General features: G+C 54.4%; 1 protein-coding gene across 4 annotated transcripts; it reads right to left on the bottom strand.

Moving 5' to 3' along the window:
* Positions 1-12,028: 12,028 nt before the first annotated feature.
* Positions 12,029-13,730, bottom strand: AURKAIP1 (aurora kinase A interacting protein 1). 4 transcript variants are annotated; one of them, XM_032418819.1, is made up of 4 exons: positions 13,463-13,730; positions 13,050-13,139; positions 12,307-12,737; positions 12,029-12,203 (listed from the first exon to the last, which is right to left on the bottom strand). In XM_032418819.1, exons 2-4 carry the CDS (start codon positions 13,099-13,101, stop codon positions 12,102-12,104), a joined length of 585 nt encoding a protein of 194 aa, XP_032274710.1. In that variant the 5' UTR covers positions 13,102-13,139; positions 13,463-13,730; the 3' UTR covers positions 12,029-12,101. The 4 variants fall into 4 exon arrangements, with proteins under 4 accessions (XP_032274710.1, XP_032274702.1, XP_032274725.1 ...); XM_032418811.1 differs by having other exon boundaries at positions 13,537-13,730; XM_032418834.1 differs by having other exon boundaries at positions 13,513-13,531.
* Positions 13,731-13,738: the final 8 nt, after the last annotated feature.

The following is a 13,738-nucleotide window of genomic DNA, read 5'->3' as shown; positions in this document are numbered from 1 at the left end:
CGAGCCATGGTGGGGATCAGCCCGAGACCCACAGGGAGGTCCCAAAGAAGCTGAGTCTAGATGAGAGACATGCTCTTCCTGATCCAAAGAGGAAGCAACTGGTACAAAGGGGCCCCAGAGCCCTGACGTGGTCCCTTGAGACAGTGTGGCAGGTGTCCAGGTATGGTCACATGGCAGCTTGTCCAAGGACGCTGTTTCCCACAGTATCGACAGTCAAAAGTCCCTGAAACAGCCACTCATATACCGGCCCTTTTGATCTTTCTTCCAGAACAGTCCATTTCTGATTTGCAGTTTGTAGCAGGTAAGTGTGAGGAAAGCAGAAACCACCACTGGCTCACCAAGCTGGACAGAACTTGCAAAGGTCAGAGGGCAGAATCTCTCTTGAGAGGTGCAACATAATCTCCAAGGATTTGGTCAACAGTGACTCTGAGCATTACAACACTTAACGGGCTGGGAGGACACTAAAAACTACCAGGCACTTTTAGTTGGCCCCGTGGTGTCCTGACTGCCCAGCAAGAGCACGGAAACAGAAACGAAGCTCGTCTGTGGACAAGACTACGCCAGTCCTTCACTTCAGCTGCTCAAACACAGCAACGATCACAGCACGACTTCTGTATATAAACAGCCTAGGAAGATGGAACATTTCTTACTTGACTTTCCCGTCACTCAGGCTTCACACTATGTGATGAGGTGATTAAAATATGTTAATAAATCATTTACTTCTCTGTACTAGTCCTCCTTTTGTACAACGAGAGGTGGCCTTTGTTTTGCCAACAGAGACAGGTGAGGTTGAGCACATGCTGTTCGCTTTTCCATTTCTGACATGAGGCCTGAATTTTGGGAAGGCAACACCAGGAGTTGTGAGAAGGGGCCTGGTAGGAACACAGTCGTCTCAGCTGTAGTTTTAATCACGGTGGAGATATGTAAAACGAGCACAGGGTTTGAAATGATTAGCAGGAGCCTTTGCCCCCTAAGATATGAGGACCATTTGGTAACAGATTCGAGCCGTGGTGGGCATCAGCCTGAGACCCACAGGGAGGCCCCAAGGAGGCCGAGGCTGGGTGAGAGAGATGCTCTTCCTGATCCAAACAGGAAGCAACTGGTTGCCTTCTCTTTATTATTCTAGATACACCTGCTCAGTTTAACAACATCTGTCTGCCTCTCTGTGAATGTGTTTCCATGTTCTACATGACATATCTACGCTGTCCGCTTTAGTTCGTCTCTATTCAACTGTATGTGACACAACATATATGTCAAACTTTACCATCCAAACTAGACACAATTTGAAAAAAGAACAAATGTTTTTATATAGTGATCACTATTTCTGTAGTCCCTGTCTATGGGAATCTCAGTATCTTTAAAAATTATCCAGCTAGGGGCGCCTGGGTGGCTCAGCTGTTAAGCAGGCTGCCTTCAGCTCGGGTCGTGATCCCAGGGTCCTGGGATCGAGCCCCGCGTCGGGCTCCCTGCTCCGCGGGAAGCCTGCTTCTCCATCTCCCACTCCCCCTGCTTGTGTTCCTGCTCTCGCTAACTCTGTCAAATAAATAAATAAAATCTTTAAAAAAAAAATTATCCAGCTATTTCCTGTATCCTTTGATGCAGAACAAACCACCTTGAAACGAACGGGCCTCCAACTATGAACCGGGGTTGGGGGTTGAGCAGGGAAGCTGTTCCTAGGGTAAGTAGCACCATGTGTTTATCAAGATTCACAGAACAGCATAGCTTGGTGTGAACCCCAATGGACGCAAATTCTTAAAAGCTCTTTTAGGAAGTTGGGAGAATCAGAATGTGGCAAAAGCAAGCAAGCAGACAAAGTACATTTCAAATGAAATGACCTCAGTGAAGGGGGTGGGGAAGTGCTGACCCAAGTCACTTTGGGGATGAGAAGAGTTTGCAAGACGAGAGGCCACGGAAGTGTGCACAGCCCTGCTCGCTAGCTGATAGACTGTTCCCCATGGGCTATGGTTTATCATTTCTAATGTGTCCACCAGAATCAAACAGTTCAGCAAGCGGGTGGCAGACAGTGGCAGCCAGGTTTCTCACTACTTGGGGTTAAGCAAGGAGAGGCGGCTAGAATGACCTGTGCGGTCACGGGTGACAGCTGGAGATCCAGTATCAGCTTGCGTTCAGTGTGGGGTAAACACCGGTGCACACGAGCAGAAGCACAGACGTGCGCGCGCGCACGGGACAGCACATGCACGAGCACACGGGACAGCACACACACGAGCAGAAGCACAGATGTGTGCGTGTACACGGGACAGCACATGCACGAGCACACGGGACAGCACACACACAAGCAGAAGCATAGGCGTGTGCGTGTACACGGGATAGCACACACACGAGCACATGGGACAGCACACACACAAGCAGAAGCACAGATGTGCACGCGCACACGGGACAGCACACACACGAAAAGCACAGACGTGCACGCGTACACGGGACAGCACACGCACGAGCAGAAGCACAGACGTGCGCACGTACACGGGACAGCACATGCACGAGCACATGGGACAGCACACACACGAGCAGAAGCACAGATGTGTGCGTGTACATGGGACAGCACACGCACGAGCACATGGGACAGCACGCACACGAGCAGAAGCACAGACATGCACGCACACACGGGAGAGCACACGCACGAGCAGAAGCACAGATGTGTGCGTGTACACGGGACAGCACACGCACGAGCACACGGGACAGCACACACACGAGCAGAAGCACAGATGTGTGCGTGTACACGGGACAGCACACGCACGAGCAGAAGCACAGATGTGTGCGTGTACACGGGACAGCACACGCACGAGCACACGGGACAGCACACACACAAGCAGAAGCATAGGCGTGTGCGTGTACACGGGATAGCACACACACGAGCACATGGGACAGCACACACACAAGCAGAAGCACAGATGTGCACGCGCACACGGGACAGCACACACACGAGAAGCACAGACGTGCATGCGTACACGGGACAGCACACGCACGAGCAGAAGCACAGATGTGCGCGCGTACACGGGACAGCACACGCATGAGCAGACAACTCTGTTGTCCGGGAAGCAACAAGCTCACCAGCGCCCAGATCCTGGTTTCTAAGACTGTTTTCCAACTAAAGGAACCATGGCTCCTTGGAGAAATGGCTAATTTTAGGACTGGGGGAAGAAACATACAAGATAAGCCTGGAGAATCTGTGGTGCCCGAAAGTAAGGAAGTGCAAATTAATCAATTAATTAATTAATGGAGAATGATGGGATGTGCCAAAGAGCACAGGGGGCAACTGACGGCCCCAGGGACAGAGTCAGTACAGGTGTTCTGGATCATAATCCAAATATAAAGTAAACATCCACGAGTCCATACTGATTAAATGAAGGCAGGAGAATCCCAGATAATATATGCAGATAAAGCAGAACCGTGGCGTGCAGCATCCCAGCCCCCACCACACAGCACAGTGCAGATCTTTTACCACCCGTGATTCCGTGGGTCAGGAATTCTGGCAGGACAGTTCATCTGTGTCCCACGTGGTGCTGGTCGGCATGGCTCAACTGGGGCTGGAGGATCCAGCCAGCTTCATTCCGGCACCTGGGGCCTCAGAGTGGCCATCAGGTGGGTCCTCTCTCCCCGAGGCCCTCTCTCTCTGTCCACATGGCCCCCCATCCACATGGCCCTCTCTGTCCGCGTGACCCACTCCCTCTCTGTCCATGTACCCCTTCTCTCCACACAACCTCTTGGTACTCAGTAGTCTAGCCCAGGCTTCCTTCCACTGGTGGAAGCTGCCGGGCCCCTAACACCTAGGCTTGGCAACTTCCACCACACTCAGTGGGTCAGAGCAGGACCCAGCCCTCAAGGGGAGGGGAGACAGACCCCAGCTTTCAATAGGAGGAAAATCAGCAAAATCCTGTTGCCGAGTGTGCACAGGGAAAGAGTGTGCACAGAGATAATTATGGCATCTTCAGAGATAATACACCACAGGAGGTGAGAGATACGTGGCATTATGAAATGCAAAAGATTCAGAACACTGAGGTCTCTAAGAAGACATGTTTCATGACAGAGAACACTTATTTTAATATAGTTAAACATATATGTGTGCATTTACATGACCTTAAATATTTTTTGGAAAAATAACTTACCTGGGGCGCCTGGGTACTTCAGTCGGTTAAGCGTCTGACTCTTGATTTCAGCTCAGGTCATGATCTCAGGGTTGAGTTCAAGCCCCATGTCAGGCCCCTGCTGGGTGTGAAGACTACTCAAAAAAAAAGAGTTCAAGAAAAATAACTTACCTGACCCATAAAACCAGACCAGGAAATTTAGTAAAGTTTAAGTGAGCTTTGCATCATCAGTAAATAACCTAATTTTTCCAGACACTATAACTTCCTATTATCTTATACCCACATAGATGTTTTAAACCAAAATTATAAAACCAGTCTAATTTGTCCAAGGTTTCATCTTGATTAAATATATTACCTGAGGGGCGCCTGGGTGGCTCAGTCGGTGAAGCATCTGCCTTCGGCTCAGGTCATGATCCCAGGGTCCAGGGTCCTGGGATGGAGTCCCGCATCGGGCTCCCTGCTCAGCGGGGAACCTGTTTCTCCCTCTCCCACTCCCCCTGCTTGTGCTCTCTCTCTCTGACAAATAAAATCTTAAAAAAAAAAAAAAAATGACCTGAACTTTTTCTAATAGAAATTGTTAAACTCCACATTTTTCAGCCTGACATTTAAACAACATTGAATTAATGTTTGCATGAAGTCTTCTTGGCATTATTTGCTCCCTGTATGAATTTACATCTCTTTGCTTCTTATCCAACAATCAACCATTATCCCCGGGTTTTTTTTGGGGGGGGGGGTTAAGCTGTGGATTCTACAAGAAAATGACCTTTTTTTTTTAAGATTTTATTTATTCATTTGAGACACATAGATACAGAGAGAGAGAGAGAGAGAGCATGAGCAGGGGGAGAGGCAGAGGGAGAGGGAGAAGCAGGCTCCCCACTGAGCCAGGAGCCCGACGTGGGGCTCGATCCCAGCACCCTGGACCCTGGGATCATGACCTGAGCCGAAGGCAGACGGTCAACCATCTGAGACACCCAGGCACCCCAAGAAAATGACCTTTCTTAAAGGGTGAACATTCCTAAGGCATTAGAAGCTCAATTTCTTTTTTTTTTTTTCCTTTGGAACTGTCATGTTCTCTATTTTAAATCTATGCAAGCATGTATTAGTCTACTTAAGCATCAAACTTCAGAGACTTTATAATCTTATACATTATTTTTGGTTTCCAGTAAGATAGTTTTACTAATATGCTCATAAAATGTTCTCAGTCATACAATCAAAGAATCTAATCAATCTCAGGAGAGCTAGATGCCTCGAGTCCTCTCGATCAGTCCTCCAAAGTCGTCCAGTGGATCCCAGCATGATTTGTGCTTTGACCTAGTGTGGTTAATATTCTCCTGAATATTCACTTAACCAGTGAAAGCCTTCCACCCTGACTCCTGAGCCCCCTGGCACACCCACAGCAGTCTTCAACAGCTCTCTTGCCATCTGGTACGAAAAGATACCCTGGCTCTGTACACTTCCTGCCATGGACCTGGCGTCAGGGTTGCCAGATTAAATACCGCACAGGACATACTTATAATGAAAATTACTATTGCTTATCCGAAATTCCAGTTGAGCGAGAGGGCCTGTATTTTTATTCCTCAAGTTGGCAGCTGCACCTGGAACCAGCCATGTCTCCAAAGCATCCTGGCTTCCACTACAAGTGGAAAGGGTGCTTCGAGACCATTTCTGGGTGTCTTGGACATTTCTTGCTACTGCTTTGTAGACCACACTCAAACATAAGTAGACAACCAAGTTCTACCAAAGGAAACCCACTAACATGAAAAACAGAGACCAAAGTCAACAAACAGAAAAAAATCAACTGGGAAGCAGAAACTGGACAGGGGTGATGGGGGCAGCATGCTCGAGAAAACATGTATCATTAATACCCTCACAGAAGAGATGACATCACACCTGTGAAACATAAACATGGTGAGGGCTATTAAAAATACCCCCATAAAATACCCAAAAAACAAAAAGTCTCTTAGAAAATAAAAATGGCGTAACAGATATTTTTTAAAAAATTCATTAAGTGGATTAGAAAAAAATGTGGAAGATGCCAATAAGATCGGAGGCGGGAGAGGAGAGAACGCTGATAGCAGGAGCCTCAGAGAGGAGAGCGAGGGCGGGCGGGTGACAGCACAGCAGCTCAGGGGGGGTTCCCAGAACTTCATGAAGGTCAGGACTTTCTAGATGGCACGGGGCTCCTCCAGGGTGGGAACAGATCCACACTGAACTATGTCACTGTGAACATCTGCTGCAACGAAGAAAAAGAGAAGCTTCAAGAGAAAAAGTTGGTCGCTTACAAAGGCTCGGACTCAAAATGGCTCCAGTTTCCTCAGCAGTAACCCTCGAGCTGGGAGCCAGAGACACGGGAGAAATGCTTGCAGAGTTTTGCCGGAAAGAATTTTCAGGCTAGAATTCTAGAATCAGCCAAACCGCCGACCAAGTCACAGGACACAATACAGATGTCTGCGGATACGCAAGGGCTCACATTCTCTGTGCTGCTTCCTGGGCTGATGGCCTGGTGTCAGGGCTGTGACAGGGCACTGACGACGGCCCCCACCCCCATGGGCGTCACCGGGGTGGGGGAGGAAGTCCACTGAGACACCTGAAGTGAAAGCAAGTGCAGCCAAGCTTCTCAGACCACAGTCAGTTTAGTGGATCGTACATGGTGGTAACAAAATAGAATGTATCTGAGATTATTGCACTTAGGAAGGCTAAGTATAGCTTTTGAAATCTTTCAGTTGTGTGTATGTGTTTACATACCAGGTCGTGATATCAAATGTATTTCTTATTTTGAGTTTTTGTCAAAAAAATCTAAAAGCCACCAATTTAAAGATATGACAATAAATCGTATTGTCAAAAGAATCATCTAAGAGGGCTAAAACTGCCTCTGGGAAAAGTGGTGTGGTTATTTTTCATCAGCACTACTGAACTACTAAACTAGTTAGGCATACACAGGCATAGCTTCTATTAAAATAATTTTTAAAAATAAGTTTTAGAGCCAGACAGACTTGTAGCTGAATCATGAATGGCTTTTTACCTACATGACAGCAGGCAAGGTCCCCTCTGGAAGCTGATCGTAGATTTGCTGGGAAATGAAGTCACTCCTGTAAGGAACCCAGCACAACACCTGTGGTGCAGGGAATCCACTCACACACATCAATTAGTCCTTATTCTACCCTCTAGCTCCCGTGCGCCCTTTCTCGGAAAAACATTCCATGAGGGGCACCTGGTGGCTCAGTCAGTTGAGCATCCGACTCTTGGTCTCAGCTCAGGTCATGATCTCAGGGTCATGGGATCGAGGCCCTGCACTCAGTGGGGACTCTGCTTGAGATTCTCTCCCTTTGCCCCTCCACCCCCTCATTCTCTCTCTAATAAGTAAATCTTTAAAAAAACAAAAGAGGGGCGCCTGGGTGACTCAGTCGTTAAGCGTCTGCCTTCGGCTCAGGTCATGATCCCAGGGTCCTGGGATCGAGCCCCGCATTGGGCTCCCTGCTCAGCGGGAAGCCTGCTTCTCCCTCTCTCACTCCCCCTGCTTATGTTCCTGCTCTCACTATGTCTCTCTCTGTCAAATAAATATATAAAATCTTAAAAAAAGAAAAGAAAAGAAAAAAAAATGTACTCCATGAAAAGAAGGGAGAAGACTGCACAAGAGGAGAATGTGGTGACCCAGAAACAGGACCCAGCGGGTGGGGCCCAGGGCAGCCCAGACAGGGGACAGCAGGAGAATCATTTGAGAAACTGGACCAAACCATGACTTTTTAAATTCTATCAGCAAGTCTGGGGCTGAATTTTGATAGATAAAAAAAAAAAACCAAACATGCAAAAACAAAACAGGAAAACAAACAGTTGTATGAGAAAGGAAGTGTGATCTTGCTGAGCCCAGAGGCCATGGCGGGCCGCACCCGGGGGCACGGGAGTCCTCTGCAGAAGCTGTGGGCACCACCTCTGTGACGGACTCCACTGGCTGAGGCAGAGCTGCTGTTTTGTTATTAGCTTTGCATCAACTTCACATGGAGCTACAATCTTACTTGGCTGGAAAGTTAAAAAATAAAAATTTAACTGTAAATACAAAGTAATGCAACCAACAGGACCAATCAAAGTGAATGGGCTCCCCTTGGAGGAGCGGAGGGGCCCAGAGCGCATCCCCCCCCAGCCCCCCTTGTCTGGGTGCAGAGGGAAGGGCCCGTGTCTGAGCCCAGAGGACCCTGTGGTTACCGGACCCACCTCAGCTGGGACAGACGGGGGGCAGGAGACCCCTGTCCATGCGAGGGTCTTGGTGGCCTCAGGGGCCCCCTCCACCCACAGCAGATCCTGGAGGTCGGCCAGCTCTGCTCAGCAGGACTCTGGGCTGATCAGTTTCCTCCTGGACCAGATTGTCCACAGCAGAGTGAGGCCAGCCCGGGGTGGGCAAGGATGTGGGGCACACGGTGCCAGGTCACAGGGCACTCACCACATGTCCAGTTGTAGCTGAACCCTGTGTTCCCAAATTTACTGGGACAAGTATACTCTACAATTTACTCTACAAGATGCATGCGCAATTAATGCCACCTGGTCTTGGCCACATTTTGGAGGTTCTCTAGGAGTTGGCACAAGCTTGTGCCCGGCCTGAGGCCTCCCCACACCTTGGCCTCAGGGAGCCCTGACAGCCCTGCCATTGCCCCCCACACACACATTCCCAGAGCCATTCCCCTACCCCACAGGTCACCGGGGAGTGTTCAGTGCTTCCCTCCCCTGTGCATCCAGGAGTGGTCCTCAACATACACACAGACACACATTGGCCACCCCACATCAACTTCAACCCCCTCCCAACCCCCTGGAAGTGTCCAGGTCTCAGCCTGGACTCTAGTCCCAGCCCTAGCACTCAGCTGTCGTGTGACCCAATCCCCCTCTGGCCAGAACCCAAGTCCTACCTAAGAATCCAAATGGCCCTATGAGGCTGAGGTCAGCAAGGGACAGAATTTGACGGGCGCATGGGCTGGCCTCGGGGTGTGCAGCCAGGTGGTGGGGGTGTCATCCACTGGCCCCCACCCTGAGGCTAACTCCAGACCCAGCTCTGGACTCCTCAGCCCCATCCCAGGGGCGACACCTCAAGGGCCCTTCGAGGGCTTTTCCCACAACTCAGCCCTAGAGAGGAAGATTCCCTCCCACCCCTGCCCACCCAGGTTCCAGCTTCTCCGTGAGCTCAGCTGGCCGTGGCCAGGCCCGGGGAGCAGGCTTCTTTCTCCAGCCTCTGTCACCCTCCCCAGCCTGCATACTCCTTGGACAGCAGGGAGCGTAGCCGTTCACAGCTCACATGCTGTGTCCTGCGCATCTGCGGTAGGCAGGCCACAACCAACCCCTCCCAGGACCCAGCATCCAGCCTCAGCATCCTCCCTTGCCTGGAGAGCCTGCCTGGCCCCTTCCTTGGCCCACTGTATGGCCAGAAGACACTGGCTGGCACGGAGCGGCAGAGTGACAAGGCACAGGGGCTGAGCTCAGAGATGCCTCCACATCGGGCCCAAGAGGCAGGGCTCCCAGCAAGTGCCCAAGAACACCCCCAGTAGCTCTGGCCCTGGCTGGGGCCCCCTCTGGCCAGAACCCAAGTCCTATGCGATGCCAGCAGGGCACTCTGCCACACCCCTCCTGCCTCTGCCCTTTCACTGTGGGGGCGCCCGGGGCCAGCAGGGAAAAGGGGCTGCTCATCCCACAGGCTGGGGGGCAGGGTGGAGGCCCCATAGGGAAGAGGGAAGGGCAGTTTCTTACAGCCTGGGAGGAACTGCAGAGATAAAAATAAAAGCACCAAAATTGCCTCCTGCAGTCGTGGTTGGGGCCCAGATACATCCAAGCCACAGACAGGACGAGCTCTGCACAAAGAAGGGAGTGGGGGTCGGGCTGCCTCAGGACCAGACCCCACAGGATCAGTGACATCTGCAGCAGAGATCTCAACCGTAGTACCACCGAGGTTTGGGGCAACTCATTTCAGGTGTCGGCTGCCCTGTGCGTTATGGGGCACTTACAGCTGCATTCCCAGCCTCCGCCCACTGTGGTCAGTGGGACCCCCCCACTGAGACAACCAAAAATGTCTCCAGATGTGGCCAGGGGCCCTACCTCCAGGGACCCCCCCAAGCTGGCACCCACCCCGGTGGAAGAAGTTGGAGCAAGGGCCCTGTGGGGCTCTGCCAGCTGCCAGCCTCCAGGAGTGTGGGTCTGTGGCTTCCCGCACAGGCCAGCCAGTCATACCTCCCGGAATCGCTGCCCAGCCAAGCTCCCGACAGAGGCTCTGCTTCCAGATGGCAGATCAGCTTAGCACCCCATTGCTCCTCTCAGCCGCCAGGGAAGGGTGGAGTGAGCCACGGGGCAGCTACTGCGACAGGACTGGGAGGAGACACGGGAGCGGCTAGCCGGCAGCCACGGGCACCGCCAAGGGCACCAGCGGCAGACAGAGGCCCAGCTGAGAGGCCAGGTGGAGCGGAGGCCAGCCTTGGTACTAACAGGTCACGGTCCACTCCACCCCAGCAGGCTCCACCACTGGGCCCTGGCGCCTCTGCCCCCGCCCCACCCCCAGATGGGGAGACCAAGACCCAGGAAGGATGACTGTGACCCCAGCTGGTGCCCTCCCAGGTGACTGGGCTGGCAGGGTGCTCTGGCTGTCCTGGTCCTCAGCCCCAACCCCAGGGGCTGCTGGGAGCCCAACTGCTGCCCCCTTGCAGCCACATGTGGAAGCAGGCCTGCACCCTCAATGGTGTCAGGTCCCCCCCAGGTCATGGCCAGCGTCACCCTCCTCCACCACACCCAGCACCTCTGTGGGCTGTGTCCCCTAACGGGCAGGGACTCAGACCGGCCCCGTGGTTAGAACCCTGCTTACCTAGCTGGCTGGCTGCCATGCACAGGGCAGGGGCCCGCCTGGCGCACCGAAAGAATGTGGGGTGAGCAACACAATGTGGTCTGTGCCATTCCAGAGAAGCTGCTGGGTAAGCCCTGCTCCAGCCCTCCCCAAGATCTGCCTGATTGGCAGAGAACTCAACCCCACTCCCAGACACATTTCTGTGACAAGGCAAGAAATCCCCACAGCCTGCTGAGACGTGGTGTTGCCCTTAACGGGGTGGAGGGGATCGAGGGAGGACACCAGCATCACGCGTGTCTCTACTGGACAGCTCAGGAAAGATGCACCGCTTTTCCTATCCTCTAAGTCAGCCGTCAGGGAGCAGGGCAGAGGCTGAGCAGAGTAGCGTCTGCCACATTCATGGCACTCCGACCAAGCTCCCCTGCCTGCAGCCCAGCCCTCGCCAAGCCTGGATGCAGTGGTCCACTGGCTCACGCCAAGGCTCCAGGGTTTCTCCAGTTCCATAAACAGCACCACTTTCTCAGCCACCCCGAACCCTGCCAGAGCACACCCTCCCAGCCATCCTTTCCTGATTACCCCACTCAGCGTCCCATGAGGTGGCAGAGGCCAAGGAACCCAAAGGAGACCAGAGGCCCCCAGCCCTAGCGGAGGACAGCTCAGAGAGCCATTTGAGGCCCAGGTCTGTGGGGACTGCAGGGCACCATCCATCATCTCTGGGGGCAGAGCCTGCCCCCCTCCCCAGTCTTCCCCATGAGGCCCTCCCTGTCCCCTCTCACATTTTAATCATACCCCCAACTCAATCCGGGCACTCCCTAACCCCCCAGCCTTGTCCCTTGGTACTTTTGCCATCAGTGTGTTTAGAGTCTGCCTCCCGCAGTGGAGTCCAAGTGCCTACAGGGCAGACCTGGGCCTCTGTTTGCAGCTGTCGTAGCATCACACATTCATAAACAGGGAGGCTGTCGTTCCTGCGGACTTGACACCAGGACAAGGGCCCTCTCAGGAAAGGGACCCCGATCTGCACCCCGGGGCCCTTGTGCCTCCTAGAAAACCAGAGGTTGGCACCAGCTCAATCCCAAGATAGCTCACGCTAGGCCGCAGAGGGACCAGGTCACCCGGGGACAGCTAAGTTCCTAACATTTATTACAGTGGGTCATCAGCAGCAACAGGGGTGGGGGAGAGGAGCACTGGGCTCATTTGCCCTTCAAGTAGATCTTGGGGGTCTGCCAGCCCGCAGGGGCTTCCTTCAGGCCCGCCTTCAGCCAGATGCGCCTCAGGTCTCTCTCGAACTTGATCTGCAAGGGCACAGGAGGGACCACTGACTGGTCTGTGGCACAGTCACACATTTCCAGCCGCCTTGCCCCACCCTAGGCTGAGAGGCCCACCCCCCACACTTACCTGCTTCCGTTTCAGGCGTCCTTCCCGGACCTTCCGCCGCAGGAACCGGGTCCTCTTGACCAGTTTACGGTACTTGTGATGATTCATCTTCCGCCGGCGAATCTTCAGTACGTTTTTGCACTGCACCTGGGGTGCATCCCAGACCTCCTCCATCCCCTGCTCAGCCCCTTGCACTTGGCTAGGTGGACACTCATAGAGCTGAGATGGTGCCACGGTCCCTGGGGTCCCGGCATCTAGTCTGGGTAGGAGGTAGTGGGCGGTCAGCCAGCTCTCCAGAGGACTGATGGACATCTTCCTGGGCACCAGCATCTCCTCAAGCTCCAGCGGGAGCCCCCCGCCAGGCACGGAGGCAACTCCACTGGGGCCTGCTGGCCGTGTGCTGTGGCAGGGCCTGCCTAGCACCCCCGAGACAGGCCAGGGCCGACCGCAACCTGCGCGAAACCAGGCAGCAGTTACCACCCAAGCAGCTCCGCCAGGGCTGAGCACAGCCAACGCCGCCGCCCCACCGGGGAGCAGAGCGGCCATCACGCACCAGGACGACCCGCACCTTATCCCAGCCGGGATTCAGGCTGATGTTCTCAGGCCCGGACTTTCCCTTTTGGCTACTTGGATGTTTACACGGCGTTTGTGTGGCCAGGCCCCCGCCTCCAGCTGCCAGGTGGGGGCCGTTGGGATTTCTTACCCCACATTCCTAACCCGGGGTGCACCCTGCCCATCTGCCTTGCCCCCACGGGGCCTCTCACCTGCCCGAGGAACAGCCCTCAGCAGCGGAGACGTCAGGCGCACCAGGAACATGGTCCGCGGGTGGTGGCGGCCCCAGGTGCTCAGAGCGGCTGCAATACAGGTGCGCGTGGCGGTCACGCGGGAGTGGCCGGGGGCGCCAGGACTCCCACAACCCATCACCCTCATCACCCTCTCCCACCACACAGGGCTCACTCCCTCAAGCGACCAGACTGAGGCGCGAGCCCCTCGTCCGCCGCTCCGCGGCTGCGCCCCTCTGAGCAGTCGCCCACCCCTCCCCGAGCCTCAGCTCCAGCCCAGGGACCCACCACCCGGGCGGAGCCGACGCTCGAGGGCGCGGAAGGCCGGGACTGGCGCACGGCAGCCGCGGCTCCCAGGCCCCGAGCGGGCGGCCCCCGTCCGGCCCCAGCCTCACCCGACCGCCGTCCCCCTGCAGCCGCGGCCTCCCACCGACCCTCCCCAGACCTAAGCCGGGTGACTGAAACTGACCACTCTGTCGCCCAGTTTAGGCACTTCCGGTCCGTCCCCAAACCAGCCCCCAGTCCCGCGTGCGGCCGCCCGGCGGTACCCACTCCCGGCGCCCCCTGGCGCCCTCACGGCGTCCGACTCCGCGTCGGCGCAGGTCCCGCCGGGCCCAGAAAGCAGCCGTTTCCGGCCAGAGGAGCGGCCCACCCCGCCCACAGCCCGCAGG

Source organism: Phoca vitulina, unplaced genomic scaffold (genome assembly GCF_004348235.1).
Source record: "Phoca vitulina isolate PV1807 unplaced genomic scaffold, GSC_HSeal_1.0 scaffold2, whole genome shotgun sequence".
NCBI lineage: Eukaryota > Metazoa > Chordata > Mammalia > Carnivora > Phocidae > Phoca > Phoca vitulina.
This window is presented reverse-complemented; position numbering and strand designations above follow the sequence as displayed.